This window comes from Pezoporus occidentalis, unplaced genomic scaffold (genome assembly GCF_034315485.1).
Source record: "Pezoporus occidentalis ecotype Australia unplaced genomic scaffold, CSIRO_AGI_Poc_V1 ctg249, whole genome shotgun sequence".
NCBI lineage: Eukaryota > Metazoa > Chordata > Aves > Psittaciformes > Psittacidae > Pezoporus > Pezoporus occidentalis.
The window spans coordinates 105695-128429 of record NW_026914383.1 but is presented as its reverse complement, the minus strand read 5'-3'; the positions used below and the strand labels follow the sequence as shown (position 1 = coordinate 128429).

General features: G+C 40.9%; 1 protein-coding gene across 3 annotated transcripts in view; it reads right to left on the bottom strand.

Annotated features, from left to right (window-relative positions):
• VPS13D (vacuolar protein sorting 13 homolog D) overlaps nucleotides 1–22735 on the bottom strand; it is a 108665-nt gene that overhangs the window by 49596 nt on the left and 36334 nt on the right. For all 3 annotated transcript variants that reach the window (XM_062622821.1, XM_062622819.1, XM_062622820.1), the window contains 19 exons: nucleotides 22483–22557; nucleotides 20987–21193; nucleotides 20470–20559; nucleotides 14935–15075; nucleotides 13574–13696; nucleotides 12858–12932; nucleotides 10362–10467; nucleotides 9559–9711; nucleotides 8825–8960; nucleotides 7779–7826; nucleotides 6774–6924; nucleotides 5938–6148; nucleotides 3639–3886; nucleotides 2806–2997; nucleotides 2520–2646; nucleotides 1420–1562; nucleotides 726–856; nucleotides 315–490; nucleotides 63–186 (listed from right to left, as the gene is read on the bottom strand). In XM_062622821.1, coding sequence (XP_062478805.1) covers nucleotides 63–186; nucleotides 315–490; nucleotides 726–856; nucleotides 1420–1562; nucleotides 2520–2646; nucleotides 2806–2997; nucleotides 3639–3886; nucleotides 5938–6148; nucleotides 6774–6924; nucleotides 7779–7826; nucleotides 8825–8960; nucleotides 9559–9711; nucleotides 10362–10467; nucleotides 12858–12932; nucleotides 13574–13696; nucleotides 14935–15075; nucleotides 20470–20559; nucleotides 20987–21193; nucleotides 22483–22557 — 2657 coding nt within the window. The remainder of the gene's footprint in view (nucleotides 1–62; nucleotides 187–314; nucleotides 491–725; nucleotides 857–1419; nucleotides 1563–2519; nucleotides 2647–2805; nucleotides 2998–3638; nucleotides 3887–5937; nucleotides 6149–6773; nucleotides 6925–7778; nucleotides 7827–8824; nucleotides 8961–9558; nucleotides 9712–10361; nucleotides 10468–12857; nucleotides 12933–13573; nucleotides 13697–14934; nucleotides 15076–20469; nucleotides 20560–20986; nucleotides 21194–22482; nucleotides 22558–22735) is intronic.

The following is a 22735-nucleotide window of genomic DNA, read 5'->3' as shown; positions in this document are numbered from 1 at the left end:
ACATGAAAGTCCTTCTTTTACTAAGAAATAGACAGAAAAGTGATTTTTTTTTTCTCTTTTACCTTGGAAAAATTGTCTATGCGGAAAGGTGGTGGTAACTGATCAGTGTCACTGAATGCAACACGATATGTGGCTCCTTGAAGAGTAATTTCTACTCTTAAGAAGTAACATTTTCCCAAGGTGTCCCTGAACAAGAACAAACAAGTGCAAGAGAGGTAAGAGTAGGCTTCTGATCTGCTTTACCCAGCTGCTCAACAGCTGCTTCTATCAAAAAAAGGGAAGCATGCTATAGAAGACTTATATATAATAGCTACCTCATATTAATATGGAATGAGTTATTTTTGTTGACCTCAAAGCCCCCAGACCAAATGCAGTTTGGGACATCCATTAGTCTCACACATAACAACTGATCATAATCATTACGTGGCCAGTGGAACACAACGCTGGAACCAGGAAGTGTGGAGATGTAGCCATCGGGATTGGACGTTCCCTAGTAACAGAAATTGGTAAATACATATCCTACAGGTATTAAAAAATACAATACCTCTCAGATACCAACACAGAAATTATTCTGTTAGGTGGATGCTGGTACTAGAGTAATGAGAAAAATCTCCATGACCAGCCAACAATACTTTCAAGTATAACCCCTGTGTTCCTTTTGGTTAGAAGATGCTGTGACTGACTGCAAGTATTTTACTAACAAGTAACAACAGGAAGCATCTTACCCGACCTCTGGCAAACTCCCGCTGGACAAAGGCAAGCTTGTAGGTTGATTTATTATCTAGCAGGTAACGGGGTGCGAATGTTACCATACATGTGTCAATATAACGGCCTCTGCCTTTTTTAATATCAATACCTAGTGATAGAAACAAGCGAAAAACAAAGCTATTTCTTATAAAAGAAAACAAGACATCTGCCACAATACCTTTCGCATAACAAAAGTTCTTTTTCTTGGACACCTGAAGTTCACATGGCTGTACTACTTCTAAGTAGGTTTGAAATCCCACTGCATTACTGCCTTAGATTATTTAGAGTGTCTGTACACTGTAACTGGTCACTCATGTGCTACTTCTGTGGCAGTACTATGGCAGAAGCTGCGTATCTAACATACTTCTAAGTATATTAGAATGTTGGAATAAAGACACAGAAACAGAACAATGTGTAAATGCAGTTATTAACACTCAGTGATGCAATGTGAAAATAAAAATAAGTTAAAACCGATTTTTAAGCTAGTGAAAAAAAAGATAAAGACATAAACCCACTTAAAATACTTTTTTGTTGTTTAATAATTTTCTCTGGACCTGCAAAAACCTATAACAACATATGCTTCCCTGCTGCAATTGTTCTGTTTCTGGTGCCACTGACATCATATCTTCACAAGTTCTACAGTGTTTCCCAAAGGTTCCCGTCAGCACATACCAATGCTGTAAATGAGGCCTGGCCTGTTTCCATGCTGAATCACCTTCAGGGATCTCACACCACTACCACCATCCAGGGAGAAACCTTGGCACCAGCCAGGCATACCTTCAGGATGGATTCCTCTTCCAACCCGCATTGTACAACTAAAGGTGAGAAGAAAACACAGCTTTACTCATTTAAATGAAGGATCAGGTATCAACACAATACTGATGATCAAACACATACCCAGGTACAAAAGAACACCTGTGTTTAAATATAAAAATATTAGAAGCCACAATAAATCTCTCCTTGAGTAATCCATTCTGCATTTCTGCCAGAAGCTCTTTTAACGTATGTTTAAATTCAGTGCAATAATTCAGCAATTATTGAATTAAAAGCAAATATTCAGTGACCATGTCATGTAAAAGGCTTGGAAATTTTCAGACTAATTAACCATGACAACATTTGTGTGTCTTTTAATTTGAAAAGAAAAAATTAAATAATTTTTTGTGATAAATTAAACCGTTCATCATTTCAGCAAGAATTCCAGAACACTTCAGGTAAGTTTGTTTTAAATCATGTTCTTATATTAATGGAAAAAGAAAGTTCTCTCCTTGTTGCCAGTTAAAGTAACTGTAAAGTTTCCTCTCCAAAATCCTGCCATTTCCTTTTACATCACAATCACAGTAACTCTGCTGCATGTGGACTTACATGGTTTACTAAGTGAATGCTACTACTTCTCTATTAATAGTCAGATCTTAGGATTAGAGGGTTGGGTGGGTTTTTTTAGTGGTAACAAAGTAATTTATACAACTTGATAATTCTCATCAAAAGGTTTTTGATTTTCTTACAAAGAAGTATGAGTTTAAAACATACAAAATAAACTCAAAGCAGCCTGCAGACACAACAGAATTAGCCAACCAAGGACTTTTCAGTATGCAATGTCTAACTATCCAATACGCTTATTTCAGTATTTAGAATCTTAAAAACTTCACAGGCTCTCTTAACAGGGACTTTTCTTACACAATATTCATAGTAGTATATCAGCACTCAATCCTCTAAGAATTACTTTCATACTTTGTAAGGCTCCTCCTGTCTGCTGCTCTTACAGTACTACTTACAAGTTTGGCTGTTCTTTATCAGCGTAACAGAAAAGAAGTGGGCTGAGGCTTCTAGCAAGCTCATGCTCTTCAAATTGACCTGCAGCATCTGTTTTTGCATTATCTTGTCTGAAGATAAGTGGTAATCCTTTAAGTAAACACAAAAAGATGGAGTATTAAACTGTGCTTCGCCTTTGCATAAATTAAAATGAGAATGGTAAAAACTACTTCAAATTAGGGAATACCCTAACACTGCATGGAATCTTTATTTCCCATTTTATGATTACAGAAAATACTGTAAACTTACCTGTTTTGTTGATTAACCAGTATGGTGCTGAAATCAGTATTTTTAGAGAACCTTCAGCACGACACACAATCCGGATGGTCAAGTTTAACAGCCGTTTGTTGACATCATACAACCGCATCCGCACCATGTAGTTTTGTGTCCCAGGAGGAATTAACAGCTCTTTGCAGATTGGGAAGTTTTCTAGCAGTATCCCTACAAAAATAAAACCAAACATCACCTACACAGGAACATTGGTTTCTGATGAGCAGAGAGGCTGGTGTTTCTTACAGCTGAACCTTTCTGAGTATTTCATACAGTTTATCCATATTAACTTCAAAATCTCTCCAGCATAGCAACCTCTGACCTCATAAAGAAATGCCTCAATTTAAGTCACAAGCAGCAAAAAAAGTTCTATGAAGAACCCTGCTTAGGGCTAATTACCACCTTAAGCATCAGAAGTCCAGCCAGCGTTGAGTGATTTCATACACACTGTCAACACCAACTTTTTCTGTCAGAAAGAACAGCAAAAAATTACACAAAATTTGGGGAATTTATTTCATTTATCCCCTTCTTTATTGCTGTTCTCTACAGTTTCCACTCTCAGGAAAATGAGAAAAGACCTTGAATGAGGAACAGATCAAGATAGCTGACAGATTTAGGGAATGATGGCAATACTCCTAATTCTCTTGGGATGCGGGCACTTGGTTATTAACGCTAAGAAACCCTGCAACCCAATGAGACAATCACACAAATGCTTTCAATTTTCTCAATACTATGGTTCTTTAGACAAGAAACAATTATACAGAGGTACTCCTCCAGGAGGATCTGAAAGTGGGATCTGAAAAGAACCTTACCAAGCTCAATGTTCTGAGATGTATCAGCTGTGTGCAATGCTGCCTCTTTGCCAGGTTTTAATGTCCCTTTAATCGGTGTTCCTTTAACGTAGAACTCAAGTTCACAAGGCAGCAAGTTGCAGATTACCACCGTTGGCAATAGATAAATAGTATGCCCAGGCTGCCTGAAGATCTGTTTAGCACTGTCAGAAAATATGTTGGAAGGCATGTAATCTGGATAATTTTCTTTCTTTATAGCCACACAAAACCTGTGAAGGCAAACACATGTGAGAAGTCAATGAACTTGACAGAATAATTGAACCCTGTCTTTGTGTACTGCACTGGATCCCACATTATGTTGTGCTTTCAGGAGTGACGGCAAAACCATCATTTAGAATTGTTCTCCACCTAAGCACTTTGGAGTTTCATTATAAAGTATTTTGTATTTATTCCTAACATTAAGACAATGGGAGTTTTCTGGTTTTAATCAAAATAATTAATTTAGTCACTGAAAAACTTCACAGAAAATTGCATTTACAGATTACCAACTTTCATAAATTTGAAAAAAACATGTTATCAAGCATCACTAAATAGATTTTAGCTATTAGAGTATAATCATGTTCTTAAGCATACATGACCGGTCTTGTTTAACATCTTCGTCGCTGACATGGACAGTGGGATTGAGTGCGCCCTCAGCAAGTTTGCCGATGACACCAAGCTGTGTGGTTCAGTTGATACCCTGGAGGGAAGGAATGTCATCCAGAGGGACCTTGACACACTTGTGAGGTGGGCTGATGCCAACCTTATGGAGTTTAACCATGACAAGTGCAAGGTCCTACACCTGGGTCAGAGCAATCCCAGGCACAGCTACAGGTTGGGCAGAGAAGAGATTCAAAGCAGCCCTGCAGAGAAGGACTTGGGGGTGTTGGTCGATGAGAAAATGAACATGAGCCGGCTTCAGTGTGCGCTCGCAGCCCAGAAAGCCAACCGTATCCTGGGCTGCATCCAAAGGAGCATGACCAGCAGGTCGAAGGAGGTGATCCTGCCCTTCTACTCTGCTCTTGTGAGACCTCACCTGGAGCACCGTGTGCAGTTCTGGTGTTCTCAACATAAAATGGACATGGAACTGTTGGAACAAGTCCAGAGAAGGGCCACAAGGATAATCAGGGGACTGGAGCACCTCATGTATGGAGCCAGGCTGAGAAAGTCAGGGCTGTTCAGCCTGGAGAGGAGGAGGCTGTGTGGAGACCTCATAGCAGCCTTCCAGTATCTGAAGGGGGCCTATAGAGATGCTGGGGGTGGACTCTTCATTAGGGACTGTTGTGACAGGACAAGGAGTAACAGGTTCAAACTTAAACAGGGGAAGTTTAGATTGGATATAAGGAGGAAATTCTTTCCTGTTAGGGTGGTGAGGCACTGGAATAGGTTGCCAAGGGAGGTTGTGAATGCTCCGTCCCTGGCAGTGTTCAAGACCAGGTTGGACGAAGCCTTGGGTGAGATGGTTTAGTGTGAGGTGTCCCTGCCCATTGCAGGGGGGTTGGAACTAGATGATCCAAAGGTCCTTTTCAACCCTAACCATTCTATGATTCTATGATTCTAACACGTCCTTCTTCCCAGTAGATGTGTCCTTGATTTGGCTACCTGATGCTTAGTTTTTCATTACTTAAGGTAAAATAATGAGTAAGTAAGCCTCCATTTTAAAAAATTTGCTAATTTTCGTCCCTGTGATACATTCAAAACCAGCAGATTAAGAAATGAACTACAGAACTAACACACAGCGGTACCTATAAACATTATGTAAAGGTCTTTTCCTGAAACAACTTCCACAATCTCTATTCTTATATTTCCTAAATTATGAGCATCCCTAAATCCATCATACCACATAACTACAAAATTCCACTAAAGTCCTCACCATGCAATGACATTCTGGAGCTTAGAACAGAGCACAGGATATTCATGACAAAGGACGGGTATTTGGGACCGCACCATGGCAAACCACCATTATCCTCAGTGAGACAGACTAGATAATTTAACAGCAGTACACATTCTGTTTCCTAACCTTTTCCTTTTTACAATAAATATAAATATTGTGCTTACTTTGTATTCTCAGACTAATGGCACTGTCAAAGGGGCTTCAAGGAGCAAGGCAGAAACTCAGCAGTTATACTTCAGTGCTTTCTCATTTGTCAAAAAACCAAACAAAACATCCCATTAAACTGCAGCAGCTTTCATCTCTAAAGGATCTTCCCTGTTGGTTACTTTCACATGATTTCATTTATTAGAAGCAGATAATACAGAAAAACAATCAGGTCTTAATTACCTGAAAAAACGGCTGTTTTCAGACTCCATTGAATGACACTCTTGCTTGCTGCTACAGACCTCTGCTGTCTTCTGAACATTAGTCCAGTGAATTGGAGCCTTACAGAAAAAGACTCCCATTCCTTTTGGCCTGGCTTGCAAACGCCAAGATGTAAGATGTAATGGAATTGCAAAGGAATCTCCTGGCATAACTGCTGGAAGAACTACAGGTTCTGCAACCAGAGAAGAAAACATACATATTTAAACAGGCCCTTTAACTGGAAACCATACAGTTTTTCATATAGTAAGTCCAAAATTTTTGAAGCAACCTGGTTTGATTTAGCATAAAACACCAGGTACTTTATGTATGTTTCAAACCCCAATCTGTTGTTTCAAGTTCTATTAATAATCTGGCAGCAGACAAACTTAGGTGTGTAAATCTCAGACAGGAGCCAGACAAAACTGCTAGAATTCAAATTCTTGATTGGATGCTTTAGTGAAAATGCTTATTTCAAAAGGACCTTATTCATTACATTTTGTGTACATCATGAACTTATCGCTACATTTTTAGACTGCTCCTTTGCATGCTAATTCCCCAAGTCTTCTAGACTACTGCTAAAAGATACAACATACCACATACAGAAGTAAGATTCAGTCTTTGCAGAGTCCCAGCTTTCTCCATTTACCTGAACAATAAGCAAAATTCCTAGCGGGTTCTCTGGGTTACTTTGCTGATTATTTTCTTCTTAATATTACCAATTTCCCCTCCAGGGAGGGCTACTTTGTATAGACGGGTGAATCTTTTTTTTGGAGAAGCTAAAGATTCCCCACAGTATGTAAGAAATATACAACACTTACTGTCAGGAGCAGACGGACTGTCCAGCCTTAGTTCCATTGGTGTTTCCAGCTTGTTCTTCACCATCAAGGCTGAGCGGACTGTTATCACTTTCCGAGCACTACCTTCCATGGTAACTTCAAATACAACACGAACTGGAGGCAATGAAGAAAACTGGAAGATATTTAAAAGCATTAAAAAGCTCAGGTAATGATTATATCTAGAAGAGATAATGGGTTGCCCAAGGAGGTTGTGAATGCTCCATCCCTGGTGGTGTTCAAGGCCAGGTTGGACAGAGCCTTGGGTAACATGGTTTAGTGTGAGGTGTCCCTGCCCATGGCAGGAGGGCTGGAACTAGATGATCTTAAGGTCCTTTCCAACTCTTACTATTCTGTGATTCTGTGATTCTAAGAGGGACGCCTCAGTTTTGAAGCAGTAACTGCTGGAGTAAAAACTTGCCAACTGAGTGCAACCACGTGTAACACCTAAGGTATATATGGTTTGATAATAATGATTTATAATCCTGTACCTCCTCCTCAAAACACAATAAAATTAACTAAAAAATGTAATTCTACGTACTAGTAACTCCATCATAATTTTCAGAATGATGCAAGTTTAAATAAGAGCAATACAGACCCTAAAAGAACACTTTTTACATTCTCTATTACATTATTACATAAATTCATGGATTTTGAACTCCAAGCCTAATATGAGCCACTCATCATTCCTATCTGTCAAAACTAAAACAAATAAGGTGAAGCTTCCTTAGAATATTCATACTTCCTTCACTCTTAGCTGCCTTCCTACTGAGGTGCTCTATCTCCTACATTAAACAAGTCCACTTATATCCTGAAACCCACATTTTATATGGGCTCCCATGCTGGAATTCACATACTGATTTGAAAGTTCATTCTGTTTGCCTGACTTCCACTTTTGATTAGGTTCTAGAAGGTTGGAAAAGCCAACTCACTGTAGAATTATGCTAGTCTTATTTAAGTAGCCCTCAAATAATAAAAGTATATACTCACGTAGACTTGCGGATGTATTATATTTGTTCTACTTATTGGGCTTCCAAGCTGGGAAAACAGTAAACAAGAAAGTTAAAGTTGTTCAACTTTTCAGCTATTACTCTCAGTTGTAATATAGAACATTAATACAGAAGAATAAACTGAGTATTTTTATCACTTTTTGTTGAGCTGATCTTCAATACAGTTTGGAAAACATTTCAGAAATCTATTAGCAAAACCTGTTTGTAATACTGCTTTGAAAAGAATTGAAGAAAGAAGGTTTGTTGAAAAACAAGAAAGAAGCTACAGAAGATGTTTCTGAACAGCAATTCTTGTTAATTTGCATCCTTTCCCTTCAATAATCAAATTAATCAAAAGACAGATGATGCTTTTCATGATTCCATATGAAAGCATCAGAAATTTCTGATTCAAAGGAGAGACTACTGGCTCTTGTCAGTAGTTTCATGAAACTAAACTCTAATCCTGTTTTATACCCAAAAGATCTCCACTTCCAACTTCTCCAGTGCTCAACAATTTTCAGTAGCTGAGCTCAAAACTTAAATAGTTTTGCAATCCATGAGATCATTTTGATCACTGAGCCTGAACCACCAACTGCCAGCCTTCTGATTATTACACCTGCATTTTTCCTTCACAATAAGTATATTTTGTCTAAGCAGCCACATATTTCAACAATCTCTAGGCTTACAGGCAATTGCCAGTGTTACTTATTTCAAGTAAATTAAACACATGAAAAGCATTCCTACAGTAGAAGAAATAAAAATAGCTGCTGAATTAAAGCTCAGTCTCCACGAGTTCATGATACTAATATATTAGTGCATCACTGGGAGCTCTGACTGCAAAGCATAGACTAACCACCAACTACTCTGTGTTTTTGTTATGCATAAAACTGCCAGTTAGGAACACAGCACCTCCAAACTGTTCCAACCCAAGCTAACTGGGAAGAGGACCATCTCGTACAGCAGCTGCTTTAAGATCAAAATCTTGGAGACATCTTTACTCCCAGATCACATATTCTTTTAAAACTAGCAGTCAAAATCAGAACTTACAGTAGAAGAGGATGAGTTCTTATCTGGTGCAGCATATCGGAAAAATGTTCCAACTTTATCTACAGACACTGGACTGACTTCTTCCCAGCCATTCACTCTCACTTGCAACTGGTGAATTCTTAGATTGTGAGTGTGCCTATCAAGCCAGATCAAGTTAAATTACTATTAAGCATTATTACGCATCAAACAGTTCAAGAATATCCCCTAGATTCCAAAAAAAGGAATCTCCCTGAAGTGTTAAAAAAAAAAAGTCTCAAGAGATTTTCTATCTCATGGATCAAGACATGATTTTACATCTGTTCAACCTTCCCTAGCCATCATACAGAAGTACAACTACCATGTAAGCAAAAATAAAAGCATGCTACATATTTGCTAACATGTTCTTCTAGTTCTTAACACTGACAACACCAATGCTCAACCAACCAATGTGCCCACTACCCCCCATTTAGAATAAAGTACACAGGATTTGTAATTGAGGCCCGTAAGTCTCTCCAAAAGCTTATGATGATCCAACTCATATCTAGAACAGCTGCCACCAATAGCAATATATGCTGGTTTCTAGACAACTAATAATTTCACTCTGTAAGTGAGTTTTATTAAAACCAAAATATTAACAGGAGATTTAAAAAGTATCTGCTTTTTATTTAACATCTGCTAGTGTCCTCAACAACTATGATCCTATATATTTCATACGTGAGTGTGCCAAAACACATCTCACAGCCTGGTCACTTCACCTGTGTCTGAGTTTTCCTCTAGCTTCAAATTCAAATGGAATCTCTTGCCCAGTAATAACCTCTTGCCATTCACTGACATTGTGGGCATCATCCAGCAACGTCCCGTTTTCCTCAGGAGCCACACCTGGACTCCCACTGTGAGACAGGGCAGCCCTGAGAAGACAATCGCATTATTTCAAAAACTGACAAAGAAACGACTTCAAGTAACAAGTGTTTTTTAGTCTGCCTCAGTCTATACATTCCTGCAGTAAACACATATATACCATGAAGGGGGCCTATATTATCTGAAGGTGGCCTACAAGGATGCTGGAGAAGGACTGTAGCGATAGGATAAGGGGTGATGGGTTCAAACTGAAATGGGGGAAGTTCAGGTTGGATATAAGGACGAAGATCTTCCCTGTGAGGGTGGTGAGGCACTGGCACAGGGTGACCAGGGAAGTGGCAAATGCTCCATCCCTGGCAGTGTTTAAGGCCAGGCTGGACAGAGCTTTGGGTGACATGGTCTAGTGTGAAGCTTTCCTGCCCATAGCAGGGAGGTTGGAACTAGATCTTATCCAACCTTAACTATTCCATGATTCTACAAATGTCTCTGATGGGTTTTCTAACTCTGTTGAGACTCTTGAAAAAAGATAATCTTTTTAGTTGTAAAGCTATTTTATTGCCAAAGAAAAGGCTCTTAATTAAGAAAGACTAGGAGTTGCCTACGTTTCTCGTGAAGAAAACTAAAGTACTGAAAACATTATGGTTTGGCTGACATGGGAGAGAAACCAGACAGTCACAGTGATACCATAACAGCTTCTTACCTGGTAGGAGTTGTAGTTAGGGTGGCAAACCAGAGCGTGCATCCAGTATGATTTCTTAGAGCAAATGGGACAAACGGCTGCCTGCATTTTGGAGTCTTCATTTCAGCTATAAAACAGAATAAAGATTTGTCTAAATGCGTAGGAGAGAAGCATTCATCAGATGTCAGTGTAGGATGAGTCACAACTGCTGCAGAACCACAACCTGCACTAACTAAAGAAAAACAGATCAAAGAATCAGGATAACAGATTGTTAAAATGTAGTAAGTATTACAAAAATGGTACAAAGCAAAATCTTCCCCTACACCACCCCTGTCGGGAGCTAAGCTTAATCTAAATATTCTTTTGTTTCTTCAGATGAAGTCTTTTAAAACACAGTGATTCCAGTTCTAACATGTGGAAAACCTAACTAAAAACCCAATCATAAGCAGTAACTTTTCAGGTACATCCAAAGGCTCATAAAGTACTAAACGCATATTCATTTATGATTAATAAAATGTATAATGCTCTATTCAATATGACAAATACAGGACTATCTGCTATCCCCTTTAAATGTGACTTTTATCCTCAAAGACTGAACAAATAGCAGTATTTCCCTATCCACAAAAATTCCTACTAAAAAGAAGTATGAAAAATAATTTGATGCAACCAAAAGGTTATCTGGCTTTGTTAAAATGCTGGGACAGCAAAACCCCAGAAGAAGAAACTTCACCTATCATGCTTGACTTCTTCCAAGTATGCATTACTATACTAACAAGCACATAAGTGCTGCTCTCATCTTCTGTACTGCAGTACATTGTATCTGTGAAAATACTTACTGTGTTTGGACAGGATAAAAAAAAAAAAAGCCTATCAAATTCTAGTTACTTACTTAAAAAGGAAGATAAATGGTTGCTACTTAAGTACATACATCCTTTTGAATGACAGAAGTAGAAAGAAGTCTCAAACAATAAATCAGCTGCTTAAACTAAAGGCAAGACAGAAATTAAATCTATTCCACAGAATTTATCTGCAGTCATCCCAGAGGCTGACTGATAACAAGTTCAAATACTTCATGTTTTGAAACACATCCATCCCACCATATGTCTAATTAGTAACTTAAGCACAGGTCTACAGAGGCAAGAAGGGGTAGTGGGTAGGTACGGTTTTGAAGGAGTTACTGATGATCATATACAACTTTCTTCTAAATAGATGACAGCAAATTCCTGTATAATTTAAACTGCAAGTGGAGACTTAAATCTGATCTCTCTGAAGCTTACAGGAAAGTTCTTTCCAGTTAAATGTCACGAAGATGGAATTCTTGAAAATGAAAACTGATTGTTGCCAATTGCAAATAAAACAAATCTTTTCAGTGTTGAGCTTGGCTTTGTACCATCTTTTTGGCTAGCCCAGGTTCTACAAAATTACAGATCAGAAACCAAATGGACTTTTAGTTTGGCATTTAATCAACTGCCAATTTATTGAGACTTTTAAAAAAGAATTGTTGGGACCATGGCCTGAATTTCCAAAGAAAACAATGTAAAACTTGCATTTTGAGACTATTTCCTGAAAATAAATATTATCATTAAAAGGAGGGTTTTTTTCATAATTCATTTAGTAATTCAGTTGTAACAGCCACTAAAAGCCAATAAATAAATATTGAAGTTTGTATTGTCCATTTGATTTCACAAAGAAAATCCTTCCTGAAAAATACCTCAGAAAAATAAACCCTTCTATCATTTCCCATTTTGTTTTTTTTTTTAAATGTCTATGAACTGCCTGCAACCACTCAGAGAAAACGTTCCTAAGGGACAGTCTAACAAGCCACAGATGTAGATTTATAGAATTCTTTCTGTCCTCCCATGCAGCAACTTTTCTTCAGGGGCAACATATTCATCAAGTATGCTTTCTGGTCTTCCATAACGTCAAAAATTTCTTAGAAATCTTACTTTAAACTGCATGGTTTTGGCTGAAGACCATACTGTCAAATATAGAACAAAATTAACCAGGTATTTATTAGGAATGCCTTACTCTGAAGGCTTATTGAAAACAGACTGTCCCTTCTGAAGGCATATTAAAAGTTTTAAGTTGCTAAATAAACATGGTGAATCAAGCATAAGTATCAATATTGAACATACTGCTGGGTAATTTTTGAATATAAAATAAAACCTTGTGATTTTATGACACTGTTTTTAATCATACTATATTGTCTCTAGAAAAGTGATGCTGACCAGTCAGTAATTCTTATAATGTTCCTCAGAAAGACAGTCTATCCAGGATTAGTTATACCTCTCCCTTCTTTCCTGAAGGAATAGAAAGACAGCATTAAATTCTAAGTTAAGCTGCTTAAAAGCCAACTAGCAGTTACGTTGTTTGGTTTTGGGGTTTCGTACATCTGGGTTTTTTTTAAATATAGAAGCCAATCGATCAGCTAGTCACAAATACAACACAGGATTTATTGTACAAGAGACTTCCAAAGAAGAAAAAATAACCTTTTTGTCTCTCTGTGCTATACAGTACCTCTAGCATAGATCTGATGCTCTAGGTTAGTCAAACTGGCTGTACTCCTAGTTCTAAGGTAGACAAGAGGAAGGCCTGGCAGAGAGGAAAGACAAAGTTAGCATGTAAGAAAAACCGCCTATAACAGGTAGATTTTTCCCTATCATGCATCAGGAAAGAGATAAGACAGTTGGCATCATGCAGTCAGTGTGCGAGTCTCTACCCTTGTGCTTACACTAAGTTGGCATTTAAATTGCAGAAATTTCTTCCAGAAGTAACACTGGGAGAAAGAAGCTGAAAAGACCTGCCACATATCAAGAGCTATTACTTAGAGAATTATTTCATGAATATAACAGCATTTTTTCCAGATATTCAGTCGTGCAGGTCTTTGGGGGTACAGAAAGGAAAAGATAACCTCTGAACTGTACACGCCCTAAAGTCAACACTCAATTTAAGCCTTGACAGGGTAGTCACTCATTAGCTGAGAAAGTGTGAGGAAAAAAGGAAGCAGAAGTAGCCATGCAAAGTTCTCACCCAAGGCTAAGTAGCCAGAAAGGTTTTTTGTTTTAAAGATGGAACACAATTGAACAGAAAATAGCTTTTTTGTCTTTTGCCAAATATCATTAACTATTCATTGTATGCTGTGAACACCAAATATTTATCTCTGTAATACATTAGACAGATTACTGTGTATGTCAGGACTGTTTCTAATAAAGTGTGATTAATAAGGATCATACTCTGCCCAAAACATGGTGGATCCACCGAAGAATCCATCCAGTCTTCTGTACTGATTACATTCACCTCTTTGTCCTGTTTACAGTAATCTTCCATCCAGGACTGTTTGGTACACGTGTACTGCTCTAGAGGAATATAAGCATAGACAGTGTATGTCTCCAAGGTGGCAGTAAACAAAGCAATTGAAAAGCATGTTACATTCGTAACACTGAAGAAACTTCACTTTAATGGCAGAAGTTGTATTTCACTGCTTTTTCTATGAGCCATTTACATAAGTCAAAACCAAACAAGCAATCACAGCAGAGTCTTCAAAGCCAAATATTTTTATATTCTTAAGATTTGTTTTTCTTTTTTAAAACTTTCAGTGGAATTCCATGTTCTCAAGACACTCCTGTGGCAGTCTGAGAGCTCTCCCTGAGAAGGCAATTAACCTTAAATACTTTCACGGTAGAAGTAGTTTCTGATTTATTTTTGATTTATTTTCTGATTTATATTCTGATTTATTACCTGCACATTCCTGCCTAAATAAACATATAGAAACCAAGAGAGTCCTCTGCACAGTTTTAATCATAAACTAGTCTTACTACTTGTTGTCACTAGTATTAAAAAGCATGATGGGAACTCTTAGGAATCTTTGACTTGCTTCTTTCCCTCCCACCTTGTCTCCCTCTTTCTGCCACAGGATTGCAGGAGAAAGGAAGGAACAGTCAAAGATCAAGGAATGCTCTTCTGTTACATTTGCAAGCTCAGACATTGACATTTTTCTTATTATGTCAGATTACATTCAGATTTCCATACAGAATAAGCAATGATCTTTCTGGGAAATGCACACCATCATAGGCTCACAATACAGAAGCTTACATGAAGTTTGGGTTAATGATGAACAAAATATTTTGATTTCCTGAGGTGGGAATTGACAGTTCAGGTTTTCAGAGACCACAAAATTGAAATGAGTAGCTACCCACTACACCTGTCAAGGTGTTGAAAAATGAGTTGCGCTCAAAAAAGTATTTTTAAGTATTGTAAAGCAGGGAAAGCTTTAGATGAAAGTCTGCTTCTGATTAAAACTAAATTTCAAGTGGCATATGAATTTGATAGAATTCCTATGACCAAAGAAAGAATTCCTACCATCCTCTAAAATATGCAGCTCATTTCTTTTCACTTCCTCAATATCTGATAAAATACAGGCTGCCTAAATGCACACCTGTGTACAATATCACGGGAAGTATGTAGGGACTGGCATCAAATCTCCCTCCCTCCATCTCTGGGACACCAGCAATCAGAAGTGCCTGTCATTTTCAGTACACTGAAACACTGAGAACTAGACTCTACAGTGATGCTCTCAGGGAATATTCATGCATACCCATGAAGACAGAGGTAATGTTTATATCCAGACGGTGTTCAGCCTTTACTTCCAGCTTCAGTCGGGAAGGGTGGAGGCGGCTCGAAGCTTGCTGTTGCCAAGAAACTGAACACTGCCAAGGCTCAATAAATGGCTCCCAGCCTGAGTATGAACAGAAACAGTCACATGTATTACACATTTGAATGCCAAATTGGAATGCTGTTTACATACCTAACTTTTTAATAATGCAACTTTTTTAATAATAACTTTCTAATAATGTTTACATACCTAACTTTTTAATAATGCAAATAATGAGATCCCTTTCAATCTGCATTCAAGATGAACTCGTAAGCCTATAGTTAATACAAAGTTGCTCCAGCTCCTCCACTTGAACCAGTGTTTAATGGATGTCAGGTCTTCTGGAAATATCTTAATTCCAAGGAAAGCATTAGAAGGCAATTACAGCTTCGTACTGAAGTTAACTGAAACTAGGTTCTCTGACAAAGTTTTCAAAATGATTTTAACACAATTATACCTAAGTTGGCCATTTGGCTATACATTCAGTATCACAAAGGTCTAAAAGCTATTTAAAAACACCCATCCTATGTATTTTTAAACACAAAAAAAACCTCAGTAACTTAGTTACTGACAGATTATTCCTGAGGTGGTTGCCACCAATTTTATAACAGAAAATTTAGTTTCTCCAGAGAAAACATGTAACTAGATTATTTCTTTTCTGCCTGACCAGTATTGAGGCATAACTTGCTGGTCGCTGCCCACCGGGTGCAGGGAGGAACAAGCAGGTCGTGTTGCTGGTGTCCCAGACTGCAGACCAATATGGTTGTCTCCAGGAAGAGAGCTTGCAGTAAGACGACTACAGCAACTCAGACGGAGACCCCGTCCCAAACCGTGGATGTTCAGGTCTCTGGGTGCAGGGAGTGCCAGAGCCTGATGCTGCCGGGGGAGGGAGGACAGCATTCCACCTGCGTGAGGTGTGAGCAGGTAGAAGATCTGCTTAGCCTGGTGGCAAGACTTAAGGAGGAGGTCGAGATGCTGAGGACCATCAGGGAGTGTGAAAGGGAGATCGACTGGTGGAGTAACTCCCTGGCGTGCCGGTCGGAACGGTTCCAGGGAGATACCCCCCAAAAGGGGAAGGACCCCCTGCCTTCTCAGGCAGAGGGGGATGGCCCGAGACAGCCCCTGCCCTGTAGCTGTAGCGCAGAGGTAGGTGACCAAAAAGACAACGAGGGTTGGAAGCGAGTTCCGGTTTGACGTCGGGGGAAACCCTCCCCCCTTCCTGCCCTGCTTCCCCAGGTGTCCGTCCGTAATAGGTTCGAGGCCCTGGAACTTGAAGGAGAGGTAAGTGAGAATGTGGGGCAAGGCCAGCCCACAAGGCCACATAGGAAAAGGGGGTCGACTTTGCACCTCAGGACTGCCTCTGTTAAGAAAGAAAGAAGGGTCATTGTAGTAGGGGATTCCCTTCTGAGAGGAACAGAGGGCCCGATATGCAGAGTTGACCCTCATCATAGGGAAGTGTGTAGTCTGCCTGGAGCCCGGATCAGGGATATCACCAGGGCGCTCCCCAGCCTGGTGCACCCGACAGACTACTACCCGCTGCTGGTCTTCCAGACAGGTGGGGAGGAAGCTGCTTCCCGCAGTCTGAGGGGGATGAAGAAAGACTACAGGGCCTTGGGGAGGATGGTGAAAGAGTCTGGGGCTCAAGTGATCTTCTCCGCACTCCTTCCATCTTCCACTGATGATGTGGGAAGGAATGGGAAGATTCAGTTCATGAACAATTGGCTACGAGACTGGTGCTACAGGCAGGGCTTTGGATTCTTTGATAATGGCTGGTTTTATAGGGCACCAGCCTGGACAATGTCAAGTGAGAAAGGTTTGTCTCACAGAGGCAAAAGGATACTGGGGCACGAATTAGCAGGGCTCATTTGGAGAGCTTTAAACTAGATTCGAAGGGGGATGGGGTTGTTGCTGGGCTTGCCCCAGTGGGGCAGCGCTCCAGAATTAATGAAGACTGGGAGGCCTCCTATAATCCTAGGGTGAAATCGGTGTGCTCAGCTCGCTCCCTGAAATGTCTGTACACCAATGCGCACAGCATGGGAAATAAACAGGAGGAGTTGGAAACCTGTGTTAAGTCAGGAGACTATGATCTGGTGGCAATTACAGAGACGTGGTGGGACAGCTCACATGACTGGAATATAGTCATGGAGGGCTATGTCCTTTTTAGGAAAGACAGGCCAGCCAGGAGGGGTGGTGGGGTTGCTCTTTATGTGCGGGAGGAACTACAATGCACCGAGTTCTGTCTGGGGACAGATGATGAACGAGTTGAGAGTCTGTGGGTGAGAATTAAGGGGCAGGCTGGCAGGGGGGATACTGTTGTAGGTGTCTGTTACAGACCACCAGATCAGGGTGAGGAAGTTGACGAGGCCTTCTACAGGCAGCTGAGAGAGGCCTCACAGTCACAGGCCGTGGTCGTCATGGGGGATTTTAACTTCCCTGATGTTTGCTGGAAGGACCACTCGGCAACCCAGCCGCAGTCCAGGAGGTTCCTCCAGTGTGTGGATGATAACTTCCTCCTGCAAATGGTGGATGAGCCAACCAGGAGAGGAGCGCTGCTGGATCTCATCCTCACTAACAAGGAGGGTCTGGTCGAAGCAGTAAGGGTTGAGGGCTGCCTTGGTTGCAGCGACCACGAGATGGTGGAGTTCAGGATCTTGTGTGGTAGGACCAGTAGAATACCAAGTAGAATTGCAACCCTGGACTTTAGCAGGGCAAACTTTGGCCTTTTCAAGCAATTGCTAGGGGAAATCCCATGGGCAAGGCTGCTTGAAGGAAAAGGGGCCCAAGATAGTTGGTTGACATTCAAGGACTGCTTTTTCCGTGCTCAAGATCGGAGCATCCCGACACGTAGGAAGTCAAGGAAGAGGGCCAAGAGACCTGTGTGGCTAAATAGGGAATTGCTGGGTATGCTCAAGTGGAAGAGGAGAGTTTACAGGTCATGGAAGGAGGGGCTGGCCACTTGGGAGGAATATAAGGCTGCTGCTAGAGGATGTAGGAAGACAGCTAGGAGGACTAAGGCTTCCTTAGAATTAAACCTGGCAAGAAGGGTCAAGGACAGCAAAAAGAGCTTTTTCAAGTACATGGCAGACAAAACTAACACCAGAGGCAATGTAGGCCCACTGATGAACGGGATGGGTGCCCTGGTGACAGAAGATGCAGAGATGGCAGAGTTACTGAATGCCTTCTTTGTCTCTGTCTACTCTGCTGCAGGCAGTCCTGAAGAGCCCTGTACCCCTGAAACCTTAGATGAAGTCAGGTCAACGGAGCGACTTGCCTTAGTCGATGAGGAATGGGTTAGAGGTCAGTTGAGCAATCTGGACGTCCATAAATCCATGGGTCCAGATGGGATGCACCCGCGGGTGCTGAGGGAACTGGCGGAAGTCATTGCTAGACCACTCGCCATCATCTTTACCAAGTCCTGGGAAACGGGAGAGGTGCCTGAGGACTGGAGGAAGGCAAATGTCACTCCGGTCTTCAAAAAGGGCAAGAAGGAGGACCCGGGTAACTATAGACCGGTCAGCCTCACCTCCATCCCTGGGAAAGTGATGGAACACCTTGTCCTTGGTGCCATCTTAAAGCATATCAAGGATAAGAGGGTTATGAGGGGCAGTCAACATGGCTTCACCAGGGGGAAATCATGTTTGACCAATCTCTTAGCCTTTTATGAGGAAATAACACGGTGGATGGATGATGGCAGAGCGGTGGATGTGGTCTACCTTGACTTCAGCAAAGCCTTTGACACAGTCTCCCACAGCATCCTCACGGCTAAATTGAGGAAGTGTGGACTGGATGACCAGGTAGTGAGGTGGACTGCGAACTGGCTGAAGGAGAGAAGCCAGAGAGTTGTAGTCTATGGGGCTGAGTCTAGTTGGAGGCCTGTAACTAGTGGAGTGCCTCAAGGGTCAGTACTGGGACCGGTATTATTTAATATATTCATCAATGATTTAGATGAGGGAATTGAGTGTACTATCAGCAAGTTTGCTGATGACACTAAGCTGGGAGGAGTGGCTGACACGCCAGAAGGCTGTGCTGCCATCCAGCGAGACCTGGACAGGCTGGAGAGTTGGGCAGGGAATAACGGGATGAAATATAACAAGGGAAAGTGTAGAGTCCTGCATCTGGGCAGGAACAACCCCAGGTTCCAGTATAGGTTGGGGAACGACCTGCTAGAGAGCAGTGTAGGGGAGAGGGACCTGGGGGTCCTAGTGGACGACAGGATGACCATGAGCCAACACTGTGCCCTTGTGGCTAAGAAGGCCAATGGCATCCTGGGGTGTATTAGAAGGGGGGTGGTTAGTAGGTCGAGAGAGGTCCTCCTTCCCCTCTACTCTGCCCTGGTGAGACCCCATCTGGAATATTGTGTCCAGTTCTGGGCCCCTCAGTTCAAGAAGGACAGGGAGCTGCTGAAGAGAGTCCAGTGCAGGGCAACCAAGATGATTAAGGGAGTGGAGCATCTCCCTTATGAGGAAAGACTGAGGGAGCTGGGTCTTTATAGTTTAGAGAAGAGGAGACTGAGGGGTGACCTTATAAGTGTCTATAAATATATAAAGGGGGAGTGTCATGAGGATGGAGCCAGGCTCTACTCAGTGGCAAACAATGATAGGACAAGGGGTAATGGGTGCAAACTGGAACACAAGAGGTTCCACTTAAACTTGAGAAGGAACTTCTTCTCAGTGAGGGTGACGGAACACTGGAACAGGCTGCCCAGGGAGGTTGTGGAGTCTCCTTCCCTGGAGACATTCAAAGCCCGCCTGGACACATTCCTGTGTAACGTTATCTAGGTGTTCCTGCTCTGGCAGGGGGATTGGACTAGATGATCTTTTGAGGTCCCTTCCAATCTCCAGCATACTCTGTGTGTGTGTGTGATAACTTGCTGGTTTATATGTAAAATATAAATTATGATGGTCTTATATTAATCCATTGTCTTCAGCCTATTCACCTCTTCAGCCTCTTCACCTACCCTCACAGCTTTTCCTTCCTGAAATAAGTAACAAACTGAATGCATCAAAACAATTAAGTACTAGAAAAGAGAAGTGAATGCAGAGACAGCTAGTTACCCAACTGTCATGTTCCTGGATAACCTTTTTATGCCATTACATTTGAAAACTCCAGTGCAACTTTCAAAGCCAGGTTGGATGGGGCTTGAAGCAACCTGGTCTAGTGGAAGGTGTTCCTGCCCATGGCAGAGGGTTGGAATGAGATGATCTTTAAGGTCCCTTCCAGCCCAAACCAGTCTGCGATTCTATGAACTTTCATATCAGCAATCTCCCTACTTTTCACATCCCTTCATCTGATACCAAGTATCAGGATATTTTGTCTAGGATCCCATGTTCTCACACACACACACATACTATCAGAAAATTCAACCCTTCACATTCCCTTACATGCACTGCATGTTGGGTGAAGTTCAGGCTACTGCAGTAGGCAAGGCTGTTTTCCTGAACTTGACTAAAGAAAACAACAAACCCCCCAGTATTTCACCTGAAAGCTCACGATTGTAATAATCTCCAGAGAGGGTAAAACGAGCATAACCTTCGGGGTTGGCTCTCAAATGCTGGAGGAAATTCAGACCTGCAAAAAACCAGTGAATATTACACTAATGCAAAACAATCAAATTTCCCAATTTCATGAACTGTTAAGCAAGCTATGGAAGGTTTTATATTGTCTTTTAAATTTAAATGGTACAAAAAGTGTATCACAATATGCTTCAAATAACATTTACAGAGAGCAATGTTTTACAACATGCTCAGGACAGATTCCATTTGTTATGTTCTGAAACCAGAAACTTACCACTACAAAGACTGTAATCTTCTTAAACACAAAACTTCAAACAAACAAAAAATAAAAACAAACAACCCCCCCTCCCTCCTCAATCACCACCACCAAAATACCATCCGTTAAAATTTCATGAGCCTTAAGAAACTAAAGCATGATGCTGAACATACACAGTAACTGGCAGTAATTTTATGCAGCTCACTCAGCAAAACAAGACACTTACGTGAAAAGGTTAACTCAGCAAGGGGAACATCACAGTCCATGCAGTCATCAATAAAGCAAATGCATATAATTTCTGCTTTTATTTCCACTCCAGAGATGAACTGAAAAGGCAAAATCCCCAGGCTATCTCGACCAGAAGAGGTCTGGGAAACTGATTTCAAAGGTTCAGCATTCTTAAATAACCAAGTGGCGGCTTTTTTCAAGTCACCTTAGACAAAACCAAACAAGCCATCCATCATCATCGACATTATCAACAAAATGTATTTAAAAAATATATGTAAGCAAACTAATTCCTTCTCTCTTCAGAAGTACAGCAAGACACCAATAGTACCCTGAATGTCTTCTACATACTAACATAAATATGAGAAGATTACAAATACATTAGTATTTGCTAACAAGAAGAAATGTGTTTTCAAGTTTGCACACTGAGTGGCAACATAATATAAAGCTATATTAATACTATGAATGCCTATAAAGAAGGTGGGAAACATGACAGTGCTAAAGTCACTTGTGCTAAAGCTCCATCTCTTTTCATGTATTACATGTAGAAATAGATAAAATATATAATTCAGAAAGGAGAGATGAAAACACATGCTCTAAGGAGAAAGAGGTGGATGATAGCAAGAAATAGGTATACCATAAAAGAAAAAAAACAAACCCAAAGCCCCAAAACAACAATCCAACCCCCAGACAAAAATACACTCTAACACTCCACATATGTGTCCTGGGTTCAGCAGTAGCAGTCATTTTTCTCCTTCTTGGTAGCTGGTGCAGTGCAGCGTTTTGACTTTCAACTCAGGAACAGAGCTGATAACAAGGATGTTTTCGTTTGGCCAAGGACTTTGTGAGCCTCATGCTCTGCCAGGGAGGAGGGGAAGCCAGGAGGAAGCAGAGACAGGACACCTGATCCAAGCTAGCCAAAGAGGTATTCCATACCACAGCATTGTCATGCCCAGTATGTAATTGGGAGTGAGCCAGAAGGGCTGGGACTGCGGGGTTGGAGGAGGTATCAGTGGGTGTTTGGTCGGGCTGGGGGGGGTGAGTTATTGGTTGGCTGGTGGTGAGGTGTTGTATTCTCTTCCCTTGTTATTTCCTTTATCATTATTATCATTGGTGGTAGCAGTAGTGATTTGTGTTATACCTTAGTTACTAAACTGTTGTTATCTCAACCCGTGGGAGTTGCATTCTTTTTGACTCTCTGTCCCTCTGGGAGTAGGGGGAAGCAAGAAGTGGGGGGAAGTGAGTGAACGAGCTCCCTGACTGGGTTTAAACCACGACAATATGACATCCCAAAAGTAAGAAGAATCCTTCAGGTGTAGGTTCTACACAGCAATAGAATGGAAAAATGAAAATGCTTAAGATTACATGCCAACACACAGCCAAAGTAAACAGGAGAAGGAAATACTGCCTGTGTGTCAGCTACTTTACAGTCTGAAAGTTTTTACTTAGTTGGAAGTCAGGCAGTCTGCAAGGCCAGTTGAGATTATTTGAAGTTACCTTGGCAGATCAAAAGAGCTTTACGACAGTCTTCCATACTGAATCCCAACTCCTGGAGCCGAGCCAGCTGCACCTCTGTAATTGAACAATTAAATAACCATAAATCCATGACAGTTATCTACTGGTGCTCATTTCTAAAATCAAGCTACATCTGTATGAAAAATAGGGGTAGTTTGTATAAGATTACAATTGTAGAAAAAGCATATGAGTCAGTACTGCTTTGAAAAAATAAAGCTAAAACAGAACCCCCCAA